This window comes from Arachis hypogaea, chromosome 6 (assembly GCF_003086295.3).
Source record: "Arachis hypogaea cultivar Tifrunner chromosome 6, arahy.Tifrunner.gnm2.J5K5, whole genome shotgun sequence".
NCBI classification, from domain to species: Eukaryota; Viridiplantae; Streptophyta; class Magnoliopsida; order Fabales; family Fabaceae; genus Arachis; species Arachis hypogaea.
In genome coordinates this window covers 111,236,281-111,256,433 of record NC_092041.1, presented here as the reverse complement: position 1 = coordinate 111,256,433, position 20,153 = coordinate 111,236,281, and the positions used below count along the sequence as shown (strand labels likewise).

Below are 20,153 nucleotides of genomic sequence, written 5' to 3'. Positions count from 1 at the left end.
ATTCTAAAGTGGTACAAACCGTGCAGATCTAATTAGTAATTACTCTTGCAAATTACACCATTGGTGTTGTTCTTCGTTCCAACGTTACAAACACAATTAGTCTCATTAAGTCTCTGTTAAGAAATTCAACTGATTCAGATGCGAAAGATCATTACGAATTGTGTTTGACGCATTTCAATTCCAATATCTGATCCTGTTTTTCCTGATCATTCTTCGTACCCAAATATGCTGAATATGTGAAGCACGTTGCTGATATTATTTGTGCCATTTGTAACCATTTGACGGATGATTAATTGATTATAAGTAATTGTATTAGGTTTGTTAATTGGTCTTTTACTTCTTAGTGATGGATATTATTATTATTATTATTGTGTAAAAGTTACTTTAAAAGTAATAATGAAGTAAAATTTTAAATTTTTAGTTTGACTACATGTAAAATACATCTCTTTGATAGAACAAACAAGAAGTATAAAACACGAGATTGAAAAATATATACAGATTACTATCAAGTATCAACAACATAAAATATTAGTGTTTTTTTTTTCTAACATAAAATATTTTGAAAAAGAAAAAAAAAACAAAGGCTCATATATGCATTTATTACTTAGCTTAAAGACTCATTTATATTATTTATATGAATTATTATTTTTTTTTCTAATCCTATTATACTTTACATATCATTGCAAGTAATGCATTTATCATTTTTTCTTTCTTATTTTGAAATTAGTCACAATAATCTTTGTAATTTTTAATAAATTTAATTTTGATATAATATAATATAAATGAGTTTTACATATACAGTCAAATTACTCTTTAATATTGACAACAATTTGGAGGACTCTGTTAATTACATCTAACATTAAACTATTTAATTATGCATTTCATTTATTTCCTACTTTTTCATTTGTTCAATATTATTAATATAAATCAACGAGCTATAACTCAAATGGCATAATATTTTCATATTCACTTAAAAGTTGCGAGTTTGAATCCCCCTCATAACTTTTAAAAAAAATATTACCCATATAAAATGGTCAAATATTTTAATATATGATGCAAATTTTGTGTTTATCAAACTAAAGCATTTTGTTTTTATTTTTATGTCGCATTTTTCATTTTTTCTACTCACTACTTGAGATGAATAATCATAATATATTTTTTTAGTTAATAATAATAGAGAAAATATTAAGGACTACTAGTTTTAATTTATATTATCCAATGTTTTTAGTTAGTAGCTCAACATCTTATTTTAAATATTATTGTTTAACTAATAACAAAAAAATAATATGATAAAAAAAATATGCATGATTTTACAAGATAAAAGTCAAACATATCTTAGTTGATGAAATTCAACAAAAATTGAATATCAATTTTGGAACAAACGAAGAAAACAAATCGAGTTTATAAAAAAATAGGTTTAATTATTTTGTTAATTTTTTATAATTTTATTAAATTTATAATTAATTTTTTATATTTTTTAAGAGAAATATTTCATTAATTTTAACATTTTGACATAAAATAAAATTAAAAATAATTTAAAAATTTAATTAAAAATTAAAAAATTTAATAAAATTATAAAGATTAACGAAATAATTTAATATTTTATATTTGTATTATAATATTTAAATATAATCTAAAAAATAAACAAAAATAATTACTTAAAAAATAAAAATAATAATATAAAATCAAATAAATAAATTCAGATTGAATATTTTTATAATTTTACTTAAAATTTAATTTATGTAAAAACTTTTAATTTTATAATTATTAAATTTTAAATTAATTTATATATTTTATAAAATATATATTTTAAATTAATTTCTAAGTCTAGTTTTACATAAAATTACATGTCAGTATCACCGAATCCTTTCCCTAAAGAGTTATCTAAACACAGATTTTTCCTTCTTCCGAGGTCTGCGGCACTGTTGAGTGTTGAGGTCTAACGTCCTCCACTTTCACTCTACCCTTTCTTTGACGCTGAGGCCACCTTCTTCTTCTTCCATTCTACCTTCTCTTCGACGCCGATACCACTCTTCCTCTTCTCTGCGCCGACGTCCGACTGCGGAGTCCATCGTCTTGTCTCCTAAACGCCGACTGATACCACTCTTCTCTGCGACGGCGACGCCAGTCTCTTCTCATCGATCTCGCTGCCTCTCCTCCATTTCGCCGTTGCTCCTCCAGTTCGCCTTCTGTTAGTCGGTCTCTCTTACTGGTACTGGTTTCTGCTTCTGTTTCTTGTTTATTACATTGTTTTTCCTTGCCGCGTTGTTGCGTGTCTTGTTGCTGCTGCTGCTGGTGTTTCTTAAGCAGTGCTGCTAGTGGTGCAGCTTCTGTTTTGAAACTTCCATCGTTGTTGTTGATGCTGCCGAAATCCTTGTCGCTAATGATGTTTTATTTTCTTAATGAAAATTTTATTTGAATTTATTTCAGTAGAAGCAAAAGCATGAATTTTGGTTCCATTTTCAAAATTCAACTCCAATGTCATCACCACAAATTTTGTCTCAGAACTTGCTACAGTTTCATCTTGTGTGTATACTTCTTAATTTTGTCATAATGCTTTGTAACTTTAAATTGAGTTATTTCTTCTATTAATGGCATCAAATCTTGGTACACAAACAACAGAAAAGAATTACGGTTTAAATCATAAAAGAATGAGATAGTTGCTTTCATGATTGAAGATGTAATTGAGAATAGTAAGTTTAAACTTGAAATGCCTGTGTACACATGAAGAGTAAAGTTAATGCTCCGTTGAAGCTATGATTATGTATGTTCCACATATATTATAAGAATAATATTTGCAATTGGATAAATGCAAGGCAAAGAATTGTCAAAACTTGCACATTGGATAGAATTTTTATAACTTGATCAGAATAGTTTGGAATTAGACTGGATATGATGTTAGAAAACTATTGAAACTGCCATTGGAACTTCCAGAAGAATCTAGTTTCTCAGAATTTCTATTTCATATGCTAATAATTTGTTAAGGTGTTACATGTTGGGCCCCTACCTCTTGCATACAAGACTAAGACTTGGTTTGGTAAAGCTTTTCGAAGAGAAACTTCTCATTTTGCGTTTGGTAAATAAAAAAGATCACGTGCTTGTACTTGCAGCTTTTAAAAGATAGAGGTGCTTTTGAAAGCACCTAAGGTGGAGTTTTTCAAAGATGACTTATGCAGTTATGCTTATCAAAATTAAAGAGTTTAATATAATCATATCCATTAATTAATATCCAAATTTAATTTTTATATTAACGTCTATTATAGAATTTTTAAATTTTAAAAATGATTTCACCAAACACTCTTGTTGACCCAAAGTTTATTTGGTAAGGATAATATGCGATATGTTGATGCTACGGATATGTATATGTTGCTCCACCTATCCTAGGTTTCCTGAGCTAATTTTCAGACTACTTTAGAAACCAGCCTGATTTTTCTTATTAGCATAGTAATATTAAATAATAAGCAAAGGATTGAGCAATAGATTGAGATAGGTAGAAAAAGAATGATTCAAATCACTTGTTTAATGACATATTGAACCTTATCTATTGAGCAAAAACTTTCTTTTTGTTGTGTTGTAGAATCATACTTGATTATTGAACTTTTACTTTGTCCATGCTTGAGGGAAATGACATTTGTATTTGGGTAAAGTACTATTTTAGTCTTCAATGTTTGGGCTAAATCTTAATTTGGTCCCTAACGTTTCAAATGTACTAATTTTGTCCCAAAAAGTTTCGAAAGGATTCAATGTTGTCCCAAATTAGGATTTAAGCCAAACACTGACATTTTGAATATATTATTATACATTCTGAAGCAAAAATGCTCTAATCATCCTGAAAACATCCCACACCAACTTTGGGGCCTGCTCCCATAGTTGCTCTATTAGATTAAGTAATACAACAGATTTTTACTATAATTTGGTGGAATCCGGTTGAGGCCCAGTTCAATTGGTTGGATCTCTGAACTTTTGACCTGGTTGCTTGAGTGGTTTGATGTCCAATCTGGATTTTAGAACCTTATATGTCCAATCTGAGGGTCATTGTTGGTTTTATATGTAATAATTGGAGAACATCTTCAAACGAAAAATTTTAACATATCGTGAAGCTTTAGATTATTTTACAAAGAAAGAAACCTCAAGTAGATCCAATTGACTCCCTTGTGTCATTTAATTGCGTTTCAAATTTCTAATCGGGAACTTGTGTTGTTTATTTACTTGTTGAACTTGTGGAATTGTGCAAAATATGTTTGTTATCAGCTTATAAGTTTTATGAATTTTGGGGTGCCGATAGCTTTAACTGTATGTGGTTGAACTAGTGACTAAGTGCTGATTTCAATAACTGCTTATTTGCTGAAGGAGGCAAGCGGTGCATTTGTTGTTCAAATACTTCGTTCATTTTCTTCTCTCCTCATGAAACCTTTTTACATGCTATGACCATTTGCCACCTTTTTTTCACTTCATTCTTATTTCATATGATGGACATTAATTTTGGGCTTGTATTCTGCATGATGAACATGTGTTTAGGTTAACATGTTTTCTTCTACAACTTACAAGTTGCAAATTTGTTGGCTTTGGTTGACTTATTTCAAATTAGCTCAGCTTTAACTTTATTTTTGCATTTTATTTAATTTCTTATTTTGAGCTATCCTATCCACATTGGTAATACTTGCTGGTTTCATGTGATATACTTTACTCATTCTTGCTAATATCCTGCTGCAGGTTGATAGAGGCCGAAAGCTAAAATTTTATTCTTCAGCCAACAGAAAACAATTCACAAGCTTCTCACACAACACATGAATATCTTACATCCTTTTGCATGCCTTCCTCTATGCAATGCCATTGCAAGCACCAATCCTTTTTCCCATAACAATCAAATCATGAAATTTTCATTGGTTTCCCTACAAAGCTCTAGCTATCCAAGAACTTGGACTCCCTTATGCTGTTCTAGAGGTGGGATTACAAACTTGAATGGTGAGGACTTCAATATAGATCTCATTAAGGAAGATCTTGCTGATGATGATGGTAGTAGTGAGACTTTGGCTCAAGAAATATATGGAAGAAGGAAAACAAAAGACATTGATTTAGAGGGGTTAAAAGAAGATAATGATGTTGGTGGGTATTATGGCCAAGGACCATTTACAGGTAGGCCAGAGAAAGATCATGAGAGAGATCCAGAAGTTGCTGATATTCTTGGGAGTTTACTAGATGATCCCCAAAAGGCTCAATCCAAAGTAAGTAACTCATGTATTAGATGGTGCCATAATTTCTAGCATTGAGTAGTAAGATGTTATCTTGGTACTAGTAGGCGTTATTTAGATCCCAATGTTTTAAGGATGGCCTTCTTACATTTCATATTGAGGGGGAAAAATGGATCATCCTAGTAAAAGGATCAAAAAGAAAAATATGGAGGAGTAGCTTCAAGTTTCTTTGAATTTTGTTGCTGTTGATAGAGAGAAAAAAAAAGAGAACGGTTTATAAAATTCGTGTCTCACCACTACGTGATGGAACCGGTCCTATAAAATATACATTGAATTGTAAATATAGATATATTTGCAAATATACAAACATCTATATTTATCCTAAATACATGAGTTGGGGTTCTAATTATTGTACCTACAGATTCCGACAGTTAAGCTGGGGATATTGTTTGTGTTTATGTCACATGAACTATTTCGATTTGCAGATGGAAGACAGAATTAGGAAAAAAAGGAACAAAATACTGCACACAAAGACGGGATCAGGAGTACCAATGAAAGTGTCCGTTAACAAGTATGTTTAAACATTCAAATGTGTGTCATGTGTTTGTACTGGGCAGCATGCAGTTTCCTGTTTCTTGTCAAGTTTTCAGTTTTTCTCAGTTTTCTGTAAGAGAGTTACTAGTGTTTACTTTATTGATGTTTTATTTCATTTATTAAATTATAAATTGTCATTATATTCGCAGTAATCATCTTACAATAAGGTGCTTTCGTTAGAGGGATTGGGAGCTTGCATAATTTGTTGCATTGAGAAGTTTTTGCAAAGTTGTGAGGATTTATCATTATGAAGTTCTAAAGATGTATAGTCGAGACATTGAAATTATTGGTGTTAGTAAATTGGTATAGTGATTGGATTGGTCAACTTATTTATACTACTCTGTCATTTTCTCTTTCCTACTATCGTGTATGACACTAGAGCAGTATTTCTGTTGGTCAAAAGTATATGATACGATTATACTTAATAGTGGTATAATTTTTCTTATTACAGGTAGTATAGAAGGAATTTGACAATAAAGACCATTGAAAAGTTTAAATTGTTTCATGTAAAACCATTCATGTGCATCTAAAGCCATTGACTGCTCTAGAACTCTAGTTCCACGATTTCTATTCTGGTCATTTGTAGTTCTTTTATTGTTTCCCTCAATTAATTTCTTCGGTCTTTGGATTCTTTATTTATTGACACTATTCGTGCCTCTGTTAATAAAGCCCTTTTATCTAGTTTCTCCACTCGGGTTGTTTGCCAGTTGTCACCTTAGCTAATGGTTATAAAAGGCAATCTCAAAGGGGTTGGCACTGCTCATTCCTTATCATTTCTGGTTTTTCATGTAATCTCCTTTCTTTTAGCTCTTCTACTCATTCTCATAATTGGTTAATCTCTTTTACTAAATACCATCTTTCTACAAAATGAGAATTCATTCTGTCCTTTACTTTTCTGGGTCTCCATGTAATCTCCTTTTTCTTAGCCGTTTAACTCATTCATATAATTCTTAGATCTCCTTTACCAAAGATTCTATCTTCCTACAAAACCATAATTCATCATAACTGATTGGCGACGGATGTGAGTCCTGCTGCTATTGGCTCTAGCAGGACTTGGTGCATGTACTCTCACCTTAAACCCTTGTATAGCCATGCCCAATTTGTCATCTTATCCTTGCCAAACTCCAAAGAATGGTACCTAGCCTATCCTCTCTGTCTAGCTTGCTTGGTAAATCATATCAACTAGGGGTACACACTTTTGGTCCTCCTAATGGAGTAATAGTAATGTCATGTCTCCCATTGTTTTAGTTGATTTGATGTTTTAAGTTCCAAGTTGTACTGTGTCTTCTTTTGGGTCATGATACTTTGTCACTTTTTATTGTTTTATTTATGATCAATTACACTGAACTTGACTATTTTTAATGTCGAGTAGATTTACGTTATTTTTCTAATTTTTCAAAAATATTTATCAACAAAAATCAAAACTCAATTTGGAGTTCCTTTTGTGTAGTTCTCATTGCATGGGTGAATTAGTGCTACACTGCCGTACCATGCTCTCCTCTTCTTGTTCCCAGTTTCTTCTTTTTTTGGGCTGGGGTGGCACAGAGGTGCTGTTCTTGCTTCCTGTTACTCATTTAATCACATGCTGTCTTCTGTTTTCAGTAACCAAATCTTGTATTCCCTTTCTGTAACTGTATTTGGGCCACTTGTTTTGTTCTCAACCATATCCTTCATCTCGACAATATTTCCACCTGATCCTCTTGTATTTGCTTTGTGTTGGTATCAGTTAGTGACTTCGGTAATATTGGGTGCCTATAGTCCCTCATAGGGTAGTATGGGATAAGAAGAGTGGTTTCCTTCCTTAATAGCTAGCTTTTGAGGTGGGGTTCCCTACTTTTCTTAAGTACTTAATAATGGTTTTAGAGCCTAGTTGTCAGCGCCATGGAAAGGGCTACTCTAGGCTGGATTAAGGTGAATATCGAACACTGATAACTGATAGCCAAGTGGCTATCATTGGTCAATGTCGATAGAGTGAAGCTGCTTTGGACGTCAACTCTCCAGGGGCGGTGTATTGTTAGGGACTTGAGTATTATGAGATGCCCAAAGTTGCACATCGGGTAATATGTGATGCTTGATATTGTATTTAAGGAGTGGTTCTTCCTCCTTAATAGCTAGAATGTGTGGTTCTCTACTTTGCTTAATTAACAGTATCTGTGTGATATAATAATTAAATGTTCATTTTTCTTATTGGCTTTTGACATTGGTGTTTTCAGATTTGATTTTTCAAACTCATATATATGGCTTGAATTTTACAATACACCACTGGAAAAAGACATCTCCTTAATATGTGATGTAAGGAACTTTGTCTATGTTGTTTTTGCATATTCATCATGATGCATATGCTTCTGCCTGGATGTTTTGTTGAATGTGGGTCATTGCAGACTATTCGATCGTGGCATATTGTTGGACGTCTTGGTGGATGCAATTCGATGAACATGCAAGTAAATTTTTCTCTTCTTCCAAGGATGCAATACTCTCTTTTAATGGAATTTAGGCTTGATATTGTTGCTTATAGAATTATCATTATTCCTGCAGCTATCACAATCTCCGATCACGAAACGGCCAAGTTATGATTTTATTCAAGGAGCTAATGTGACGCCAACTACATTTTACAACATTGGGGATCTTGAGGTTCAAGACAACTTGGCTCGAATATGGTGCAGAACTAGTTGTATAGTCTTTCCTTGTTAATAACTGTTTGTAGATTAGCGGGATTTAAAGTGCAAATACTAATAATTTTTCGTTGTGAAATGACAGGGTAGATATTGGAACCAGTGAACCGCTGCTTTTGGATGTCTTGATAAATGCATTAACACAGATAAGTTCTGAGTATGATTTCTACTTTCTCTCAATTCCATTGATACATTAGTTTAGTCGTTTACAGTGAAAAGAAAAACTACAATTCTGCAACACCCCAACTAAAATCATCTGGAAACAAACAGTTTTTTATAATTTGCATGAGCAATAACAGTAGTAAATAGAGCTTATTCATTAGGTCAATGCTTGGTTGATATCTAGAAACTATAAAGCAAAAAATATGAAATGCCAACAATATCTGACTTGGTTAGTAATCCCTGGAGATTATCAAGTTACCAGAAAATTTTCATTTCTTCTACAGCTGCATGTACTTGAGTTAACAGACATCATAATGTCATGGTCTCCTGGCTTATAAGAGGCTAACTTCAAATCTATATCATATTTGCACTGAATATTATTAGTGAATAGATGGAGTCATATTCTAAAGTTTAGTATTTGGGTCCTGTAAAGAGTAAGTTTTTAAAGATAGAAAGCGAGAGCTGAGTCACCATTGGGTTGGTAACTTCTGCTGAATCAAACTTTTTGTTGCTCCTCAAACTTGAACTTAAATGATTTTGTCTGACCTAGGAACAAAAGCTTAATCCAGGCTAACAAATTCTTGTAGTTCAACTTTTAGGGTGACTTATGGAGTATTAGAGAAGATACCTGTCATAGGATCATTACTATGTTTGCCTATTTTGAATAAGAGAAACAAGGTGATTTCTTGAGTTTCAGAAGTAGTGGAAGGTATTTTCTCGTGAACATACCATGATAGTAAACTTTGTACCAAAGACAAGAAACAAAGCACCTAAAAGGGACCAGAATACACTGACAAATAAAACGGCACTAGTGACATGTGAAACAGTAGTGTGGAGGCTGGCTTGTGGATCTCATATCCCAGTGAAATGCGTTGATTGAAGATATTCAGATAATGCACGACTGATACTCTAGTGGTGGACTTGGTTGCTCAAATGGTGACACTTGGAGGACTAGCTAATTCCGCTTGCAATCTGGTTTTGCACTTACCTTGACAATTGAGGGAGTTGGGATCACAGATCAAGGTTGTCAAGGGTGTATTTTCCTCCCGAGACCAAACTTAGCTCGAGCATTGATGCCAGCTTGAGGATACATGAGGATCATCACGCTCATTCAATCTTGACTCTCTAGTTATCTCTGTACTACTTATCATTGTTCCATATTTCAGTAGGAGTGGCAAACACCAATTGAAAAGATTATGAAGTTTTCCTTTGGTGTGGCACTTTGGATACTTGGTGGGATCACTCGCTGGGATCACTATGTCCTTTTACTGCATAATACAAGCAAATGCTGGGAAATTGGGTGATATCTCACTGATATTTGCATCTCCCTTGCCCTTCTATTACTGTTTCATTCTTCCACTTTCTCTAGATGCCAGGTTCTTACAGTCTCCTTGATGGCTTTTCTTTGTCTTCTAATCCTACAAAAGAATATGGTCTCTTGACTCTTTTGGTAGTTTTAGTTATAAATTCTTCCAACTTTTCACTCATTCCTCCAATACAAGCTATTTCCATCTAGTCAAAATTAATATGAAATTATGAATACATGTTCCAGTTCAAAGGTCTAATAAGACTATCTCCCCTTATTTGTTTTATGTGGAAGGCAAATTCAGTGTCAAATTCACATTTTCTATTGACTTGGTTTGTTAGAAGAAAAAGAGCCAAAATGTTTGCAGCATTGTGCATTTTTCGCTACTATTTGGACTATTTGATTGGAGCGTAATACATGTACTTCCATGACAGATTTTCTTACAAGAACATTTTATGGGATAAGATTAGATGCCTAACATCTATTTGGTGTAAAACTCATGATCTTTATAATGGATATTCTTCTAAGAAATGTTGAGAGATTGAAAAGTTATGCTTTATAAATAAATCTTATGTTGTTTTGCTTTTACTTTATAAAAAAAAAAAAAAAACATGTTTGACTTGTTTGCTCTAATCTTATTCTTTTCGATACTTATTTATTTATTTATTTTACGATAGTTTTGTTGGAATCAAGCAAGTGGTCTTTGGTGGGGAAGAATATGAGAATTGGAACGAGAATATGACATCAGAGGATTCAGGTTTTAGTGTTCACAAGATCTGAACCCAATTTTCTGCCATATTATTTGATAGAGGCAAGTGAAGAGGAAGTCAGGAAATACTGCATCGTATGTATTTGACAAGCAGTAAGCAAAAAACTAAATAAATAAAACCTTTTAGCATCTCTGGTGGCTGTATGTATTAGTTTTTTTATTTTATTTTATTATTGTGATTTTTTTATGGCCGCCACTATTTCCCAGGAACTCGACCATTCATGAATATCAATGTCAAAGACGTGTGATGGAGCTCTGGGATTTTGATGGCTCTGGAAATTCAACCATTAATGAATATCGAAGTCAAGACATGACAGACGAGATAACAGTTCTGTAATTTAGTTATCGGATTTGTTGTTACTAAGGATAATTAATCAAAATGAACTTAATTTTGATTTGATGTAGTAGCTCTTAATGAAGTAGTGGAAAAGTTTGACAGCGTTAAAGGTTCCGTGGAGGAGAGAAATGACTAAAGACCCTTTCGGTAAGATTTCTGGGAATGCTACTCCCAGCAATCACGAATCCTTCTTTTTTTTCTTTGAAAATTTATCCCTTTGTTTGGTTGATACATAATTATTGGAACAATTAATCCTGGAATATTTTATTAATTTTCTGAAAAAATGTTAACAATCTATCTATTTTATTATATAAAAATTGGATTTTTGCATTTAATGATAGAGCTAAAGTAGCATGTTTGTTTTAGAATTTGTTTCTTTTAACTCATTAAATACAAGTTATTACGATAAACGAATTATATCAATTAATTAATTTGATTAGATATTTAAATATCATATAATTTATTATAATTTATATCAATTTGATTTGGTAGTATTTCTTAATTTATTTTTTTAATTTATTAAAACAGATTTATTATGTGTATTAATTAATTAATTTGATTAATTTATTAGTCATTAAAATAATAGATCTATGGCCAATGAGATAGTTTAAATAACATAGTTTTTCTATACTCACCTAGAGGTCGCGGGTTCGAGTTTTTTTTCTAACTTTGGAAAAAAAATAAATCTATGAATTAAGGACTATAGTTATTCAAATTGAATGCAATAAATATAAATTAATTTTGTTAGAAAATTATGATCTTTTGGTCTACTATATATAAATGGCCACATAAAATTCTAAGAATCATCATTTTTATCGTTCTTGTTATTTCAATTCTTTTTTTTTTCTTTATGTATAATTTCTTTTAGAGTAATTATCCAAATCAGTTCCGAAGATTTTAAAATCGGACGTTTTAATCCCCGAAGAAAATTAATACACAAATCAGTCTCCATGGTTACTCTCCGGTGGCCAAAACAATATCCAAACCCATTTCTCTGTTTTATGCCACCGAAAAAAGCTGAAGTAACACGGTTACTCTCCAGCGTGTCTAGCAACATGTACAGGTATCATAGAAGGACAAATTAGTCCCCAGCCATCTCATGAAAACGGTGTCGTTTAGGGCTTGGCACCAGACGTTGAGTTTTAGTGGGAGACACAAGGTCGCGCTTCTTCTCCTCTACCTCAACCCCTCTCTACTCGAATAGAAACCAAACCCACACATTCTTCAAACTTTTACAGAGAAGGTGGTTGTCATTGCATCACACCTAATCTCCCAGAGCATCATTGTCATTATCGTTAAAGAATTCGATTTTCAACGCTAGCATTGGGTGACTCTGTTGACATGTCGCTCCCAAAACGGCAGCAACGATTGGCGCACAGGACCCAATTGAGTGGATGTAACGACCGTTGAACACGCTCATTGAGGAATGTGAGTTTGTATTCTCTTCTTATGTTGAATAGATTTATGGAATTTTAAATTAGTTAAGTACAATGCTGAATGTCACCATTACAGAGTATGTTGGATTTTGAGTTTTTGTTCTGTGACAATTATAGAGTATAATGGTTTGTTGTTATGTTGTGACTGTATACTGTTTGGTTAGGGTTCATTTACAAAAATTCTCAAAATAGAGTAGTTTAGGGTTTGATGATTTTGTTTGTTGATTTCAAGTATGTTGTACTTGCAGTTAGATGGAGGATTATGTAGTTCCTGTTTTCCACCACGGTGGACATTTTGTAAGGGATAACAAGGGAGTTCTTCTGTATATTGATGGAAAAGTTGACAAATTTTTTAAGATGGATATTGACCTCATATGCGTCTTTGACCTGGAAATTCTGTTCAAAGGTTTGGGCTATTTGGATTACAAGGTTATGTACTGGTTTGATTCTAATGCTCCTGACTTGGAGAGGGGTTGCACCCTATAAAAGGAGATTTGGAGATTAATCATTTGCGTGAGAATAAACAGATGAACTAGAAGACTGATGAGTTTTATCTATATTTCGATCACCCGATAATGGTCACTCCACTAGAGGACATCAATTTGGACTTTGATGCTAATGCAGATGTTGAGGAAGAGTCTAGTGATGACAGATATGAAACAACAGAGGATGAACCATATAGACCACCCCCAACAGGATTTGAGAATGAAGATAGTGACTCAGACTGTTTGATTGTGAAGAGAAATACTAGAAAAATTGGCAAAAAAATAGAAGATGGTGTAGGAAAGAAGATTTCACAGAGAAATATAGGTGCAAGAAGGAAGGCTTCAATAGAGAATAAGAAAGCTACAGCTAGGCCAAGCACAATTAAGCCAAGTGTGGGTGTCTAAAAAACTGCCAAGACAAACACTAATGGAGCTACTGGTTCTGGATCAGAGTATGCAGGTCCAAACAAGTCTAGGGCTGTTGTTGCTGCTAGGCCCAATGATGCGAGCATCTTTCCTATCTTTTACTATTGAATTTACATTCGAATTTGTTAAGTTTAATCAAGATTTAAATACTTTTTAGCCACTATGAATGCTACTTTGATTTGTGTGCAAATTTGGGTTATTTCAAGTAGCATTCGGATGGATTTGACAGAGTTTGTGTAGAAGAAAATGATGCTGTCAACCCTTACCTCCTTGTACTCCAACGAGCATAACTTGAGCTACAAAGGTCCACATGACGCGGTTTTAGTGGCATTGGAAAGCTAACTTCCAGAGATTTTCATGATATATAATAGTATACACTTTTTCTTTTGAAATTATGGCCTTGGTGGTGCCTAACTTGGGGTTCTCCAAGTTAGACACCATGATCACCTAACGCCTCCCAGATGTACTGCCTTGGTGGCGCCTAACTTTGGGATTCTCCAAGTTACACGCCAATTAAAAGAAGAACTAGCAATTGCATGCGGCCAATGTGGCGCCTAACTTGAAATTTTCCAAGTTAGGCGCCAACCTTGAGGAATCCAGTGGTCCCATTCGTCCTCCAAGCTTTTCATTCGAAGATTTTATTTTATTTTGATTAAAACTTTATTTTATTTATAAATAAGAAAAAATATTATTTAGTTTTAGAAAATATATTTTATATTTATTAGGATTTGATATAAAAAGGAAAAGATTCAGCCCTTCGGGCTAACTTCTTTCTTACGCACCTCATTCTACAGTTTACAGTTTTTAGAACCCTAGTTTTCTCTCCGAGCCATGAGCAACTAAGCCTCCACTGTTAAGGTTAGGAGCTTTGTTTATTCTATGGATTGATACTATTACTCTTCTATTTTAATTAATGTATTGATTTCAATTTCAAGAATTTTTTTTCGTTCTTCATCTTAAGGATTTGGATAGATCAGAAGAATAACCCTTATTCTATTTGAGTTCTTATAAACCTTGGAAAAGTAATTTACTTGAACAACAGTTTGAAAACAATTCCTTCTAAATCACTAATTATCTGGACTTAACGGGATACGTGACATATAATCCTCTTATATTTGGATAATTATGATTTCTGTGGTACATAAACTAGAATTGGAGTTAAACCTCTAATTGAAATTAAGTGACCAAAGAATTGGTGGTTAACTAGGTTAGAGGAGACTAAATTACTAAGAAATTAGGGTTTAGTCACATATAGTTTGCCATGAATTGAATCTTGTATGATTAAAATAGTTGATAAGAAATAAAAATTTGGAAGATAAACAACTCTGAAACCTTAACTGTTTTCTCCCGTATTCTTCATATCAATTTATTGTTTGCCTTTAATTCTCTGATTTTACCGTTTAATTTTTTCGGACCTTAACATCATTTTCTACTTGTCTAACTAAGTCAATCACTCAATCATTGTTGCTTGATCCATCAATTCTCGTGGGATCGATCCTCACTCACCTGAGGTATTACTTGATACGACCCGGTGCACTTGCCGGTTAGTTTGTGGACTTTAAATTCCACACCGCTCAACACTAAGGCTCTAAATAATGCTGGACAAAAAGGTCATGAGTCAAACTCATCTGGCCCAACTGCAAATGGGCCAAATACTGTCAGAACAAGGGTTGGATTGCTAAATTCTAGGGCTGCCAGTGCTGCTGATCTTGCCAATAGTAGTGGTGAAGATGAGACTGAGAAAAATATTGAAGAAAAAGATCTAATTTTTTAGTATGAATCAGAGACATTGTTGACTTCGAAAAGTTCTGAAGATGAGAGAGATAGGTATGAATTCCCTCAATTTAATGAAGGTGTTGGATTTTGGGGAGTTATACTTTGAGTTGGGAATGGAGTTTGCCACAATTGAAAGTTTTAAGAATGCTCTTAAGGATCATGTAATTTTAGAGGGGAGAAAAATTACGTATATAAATAATGATCAAAGGAGGGTTAGATGTGATTATGAACATGAGGTGGAGAGGATTAAAAAGCCAAGAAAGCCATGTTCTGTGTCTAGTATGGTGAGTAAAATTTGAGTTAAAGATCTGCAATTTGTGTTACTGCACTGTTAGGTTTGCTACCACAACTTTGTTTACTCTTTGCATATGCTATCAGTAAATTCTGGAGCAACAATTCTCTAAAGTGCAAAAGCCAAGCAACCTATCATTACACCACATTATCTTGTACCAATCCAATCTAGCACTCCACCTCCTATTCCACCACCTAGACTAAATCAAGGCGTCTCGAAAGAAACAATTGCAGCGGCAAGTAAGGGCACTACCTCAAGAATGTTCCAGTTTATTCCCAATCCTTGGTTCAAGCATCCGAGACAGAAGTGACTGAAGACAAATGATTATATTTTTTGATGTAATAGTTTGGTTTGTATTTTGGTAATGAGCTTTTAAATTGATGGACATAAACTTGAAATACTCTTAATTTAGGGATTGATGAGAGATTAGTATAGATGAAACTTTTTTTGTGGATTATGTTTCGGCTCATGTATGGCTGAATTTTGACTTTAATTTAAGTTGTTACTGTGACAATTATGTTATTTTTATTAGGTTGAATCTGTGACTTGCATCCTATATTTTGAAGTTGCTATTTGACATTAAAGTAATATATTTGCTGTTATAAGTAATGGTGCTGTTATTTTTTTCCATTATTCATTTCATGCTACGTATCATCAGTGAACTTATAAGTAATGGTGCTGCTTTTTTTTCATTATTCATTTGACTACATGATATAGCAATATGATTTTGTTGAATTCACAAAAGTCAACAACCAAACATTTTAGAATAAAACTTTTAAGGTGATATATTGCATAAATTTTCTTCTTCTCACAAGAATTTAGATCACAAAAAAAGCATACAAATTTGCAATGCACGTTTCAGTGAACTCTTAAATAAAAACTAACATATAACTTACAAAATAGCTATTGTAACTGACAAAATCAACACTAACGCTGCAAAGAACATGATAACAAGTACTATATTCGTACATTTACTCTTGCCTTCAGCTTTTGAGACTACATTTTTTTGAATCTCTAACAAGTCAATTCTATTTTGCAACTCCATCAGTTTGTGTTCCAAACCAGCATTATTGGTATCATACATGGGTGAAATATTAGCAACAATCTCACCACCACTCATGGCAACATTCTTCACTGAATCATCATTCTTTAACTTAATGTCAAAAATCTTATCAACCCATGCATCGAATTTGCAATGAGATAACTTTTCCTGCTCATCACACTAACACAGCTCTTCAACACAATTCTTATAGAACGTAAATTATTCGAAATCCTACAATTATTTACTTTATATAGTGGGCATCCAATCTACCCGAATTTTCATGAGTTCTTGAAGTGGAGATTATTGCATACAAACCGCATAGGCATTTTGTGTGTTGCTCTTTGGAAATTTCAACTTTGCTTAGGTTGCCGATGTCATCGTCTCCAATACCGCTGCAACTATGGCCACCGCCGAGTCTCCCACCATGGCGATTCGAAGGCGACAAGCTTCCTTTGCTTGGTGTCATTGCAGCTACTGATAAACTAGGGTTCCAAAACCTTCAACGAAAAAGATGTTTTTATTCGAGTATGTAGATAGGGGTTGAGGTAGAGGAGAAGAAGCGCGACCTTGTATCTCCCACTAAAACGCAATGTTTGGTACCAAGCCCTAAACGACGCCGTTTTCATGAGGTGGCTGTGGATTAATTTGTCCTTCTATGACACCTATACATGTTGCTGGACATGCTGGAGAGTAACCGTGCCACTTCAGCTTTTTCCGGTGGCATAAAACGGAGAAATGGGTCTCGAGATTGTTTTGGCCACCGGAGAGAAACCATGGGAACTGATTTGTTTATTAATTTTTTTCGTTGACTAAAAGGTCCGATTTTAAAATTTTTGGGGACTAATTTGAGTAATTACTCTTTCTTTTATGTATAAATGTACTCAAAATGAGAGGGGACCGATGAGTGTTTCATTGATTATTTGTTTGACGAATACTATAGCTCAAAATATCTCAATTTAGGCATTCTACCACTGTCGATAGAAGTTGAACATGTAGTAGTTCAAGGTGGCCACCAGTGTATTTTTTATACTATTGGACAGAAGAATATTTATTAAAATGAATATACCCATTGTAATGAATTTTCTTTTTCAATGGTTAGATTTTTATGTCAATCTTGTAAATTCTTTGAAAGCACAATACAATAAAATAGGTTAAGATTAACATCATTAGAAACTAAATTTAATTGTTCAAATCAGTACCACTAATTATGTTAATAAAGTAATTTTGTAATAATGATAAGATTTACATTTTAATTTTCTCGAGTAAACTCATTTCAAAATGTAGGAATTAGACTCAATTACACTAAAATTTTGAAGGTAATATAGAATTTCACAACAAAATTAACGTTTATTAAATGAAATAAATTTATTTATGACTCTTTAAATAATAACCCGACTTAGAAAAAAATATTAATGTCATCGTTCTTATTAACTAAAGCATAATATTAGGTAGTTGATAGTTTCATAAGCGAAAATTATTAAATAATAACGTAAAATTAACATTGAACAAGCAATAAGAATTCATAAAAAATCTATTATATATTACCAGTTTTATAATTAAAATATGTCTTATATCATATTCTCATCTATTTTATTTATTATCTATTCTATTATATAAAAATCAGGTTTTTACACTTAATAATGGAGCACTGATGTGTCATGCTTCTAAGAGTGTTTAACGATTTATTTCTTTTAACTCATTAAATACAATTCATTACGATAAATTAACTAGCAACAGAGATCCAATCTGAGCCGATTTAAGGAGGAACACATAGATTTCATCTGCACTGTGTCTTTAAGGTAATGAACCTAAGTCAGATTTGGAACCCTAACAATGGGTCTAAGTTGATCTCGCTTGCATTGAGGTCTTAGTAGGTCTAAATATATCTTGTATTAATATTTTGAGTCATTATTATAACACATAATATACTATTTAATATTATAACAATTAGTATATATAAAAGTTAGATATATTTACAAGAGATTTTTTAATTCAAATTAAAAAATAATTTTTTAATTCAAATTAAAAAATATTTTTTTTAGTTTTAAATATTATTTACTAATATAGTCACCAAAAAAATATTATTTACTAATATAATAAAAAAATAAAATAACAATAATCACTCACATAATTAAAATATATAATTCTAATATATACGTGACACTATATATATCAAGGATTACTATATATGATAAATAACTTTTTTTTTGTAATGACTATTTATATAATTTATTGCACAATTTTTCTCATCTTAATATTTAATGAATTTAAGATATAAGATATTATTTAACATATAGAATAAGTAACTTAAGTCATTATCTAGGATAATAAGTATAATAATATAAATACCTACTTACTTATTAGTAGTGAGAAAATAAGTAAATAGTATAAATTGATATTTTTTTAGCAAAAAAGTAATAATAAATATTATTAATTAAGTTAATTATATAATTAAAAAATTATGAATAATTTTTTAAATAATAATAAAAAATGAGATAACTATTCACATATTATAAAAATTATGAAAAAATTTGGTACAATAAATCAATCTTTAATAGATTATACATTAGTCTTGTTAAAAAATAAGACAATTAATATATTAGATATTATTATCTACATACTAATATAATATATATTATCGATTATTCAGGTTATAATTAATTTTAATCTAATTTTTGATAACTAAAATTTAAATGACTAAAAATTATTAAATGCTAAATATTTTCTACCTAACTAATTTTATTTTTGTTATTGAAATTAAAAAAAGATAAGTTGTTAAATTTGAGTAAGAAAATAAAAAATATTTTGAATTTTATCTCGCTAATCAAAATTAATTTTAAGATAAGAAATTACTTTGTACATTATATGTAGGATAGTGTAGTTATTTACTATTCTTTAATGGCAAATATTGTCAAATAAAATCGTGTAAGAAATTAAAAAGAAATATATTTACCAGTTCAGAAAATACTAATTTATTCTTCAATAGAATAAATTATATATTGAATAACAAAAATTATTATTGGTTTCTCTTCACACTAACTAATACTCAACGATAATATTTTGGTATACTATATTACTAAGAAATATTAATCAATCTAATAACTCTTGTAATGACATAAGTCTATAAGTTTAAAAATTTAAAAATCATGTGATAAAATGTGAAGTTTTAACAAATAGCAATGTTGATCATATTGTTTTGACTTCAAGAATGAATACGATACCAACAAATAAAATTATCTCAGATAAATTTCAACAAAGACAAAAGTCTATAAGTATATTGCTATTTATGAGAAATTAATTTATTTTAAAGACATACAAATTTTTTCTACGAATTTTCTAACTCGATAGGCTGAGGACTAATCATATCCACCATGTATTGATGCTCTGTTTATTAAGGATTTTACCGCTAACTAAGCATCTCTAAAAGAGTATTTTTAGAGTATCACTTTTGGTACTTTCAAGAAGTGAATTGATTTAGAATTGAAATCTGCATTGGAGTTGATATATGAAATGAAATCGGTATCACCTTGATGGAAAATCAATAAAATATTGGACTCGTATAATTATGTTGATAAAATAATTAAAAATAATATAAAATTCTAAATAAACTAAAATTAAGCATTGAAAGAACAAATTTTACTTTTAATTTTAAATTATTATTTAT

The 20,153-nt window shown here is 31.7% G+C and overlaps 1 protein-coding gene across 6 annotated transcripts; it reads left to right on the top strand.

The window, feature by feature from the left end:
- The first annotated feature begins 1,863 nt into the window (after window positions 1–1,863).
- LOC112755701 (uncharacterized) lies at window positions 1,864–11,367 on the top strand. Of its 6 annotated transcripts, none has more exons than XM_072197644.1 (10): window positions 1,869–2,212; window positions 4,714–5,225; window positions 5,678–5,763; window positions 8,000–8,078; window positions 8,168–8,227; window positions 8,322–8,443; window positions 8,544–8,615; window positions 9,318–9,996; window positions 10,604–10,770; window positions 10,903–11,141. In XM_072197644.1, exons 2-8 carry the CDS (start codon window positions 4,788–4,790, stop codon window positions 9,352–9,354), a joined length of 894 nt encoding a protein of 297 aa, XP_072053745.1. In that variant the 5' UTR covers window positions 1,869–2,212; window positions 4,714–4,787; the 3' UTR covers window positions 9,355–9,996; window positions 10,604–10,770; window positions 10,903–11,141. The 6 variants fall into 6 exon arrangements, with proteins under 6 accessions (XP_025659744.1, XP_072053745.1, XP_025659745.1 ...); XM_072197645.1 differs by having other exon boundaries at window positions 1,871–2,212; window positions 10,604–10,788; window positions 10,903–11,367; XM_025803959.3 differs by lacking the exon at window positions 9,318–9,996 and having other exon boundaries at window positions 1,864–2,212; window positions 10,604–10,788; window positions 10,903–11,367.
- The last annotated feature ends 8,786 nt before the right edge of the window (window positions 11,368–20,153 follow it).

Excerpts from the sequence above, each read along its gene's own strand:
- LOC112755701 (XM_025803959.3), top strand. The coding sequence starts at position 4,788 with ATGAATATCTTACATCCTTTTGCATGCCTTCCTCTATGCAATGCCATT. Across the intron at positions 8,079-8,167 it reads ACATCTCCTTAATATGTGAT|ACTATTCGATCGTGGCATAT; the intron begins GTAAGGAACTTT and ends GGGTCATTGCAG. Across the intron at positions 8,616-10,603 it reads TTAACACAGATAAGTTCTGA|TTTTGTTGGAATCAAGCAAG; the intron begins GTATGATTTCTA and ends ATTTTACGATAG.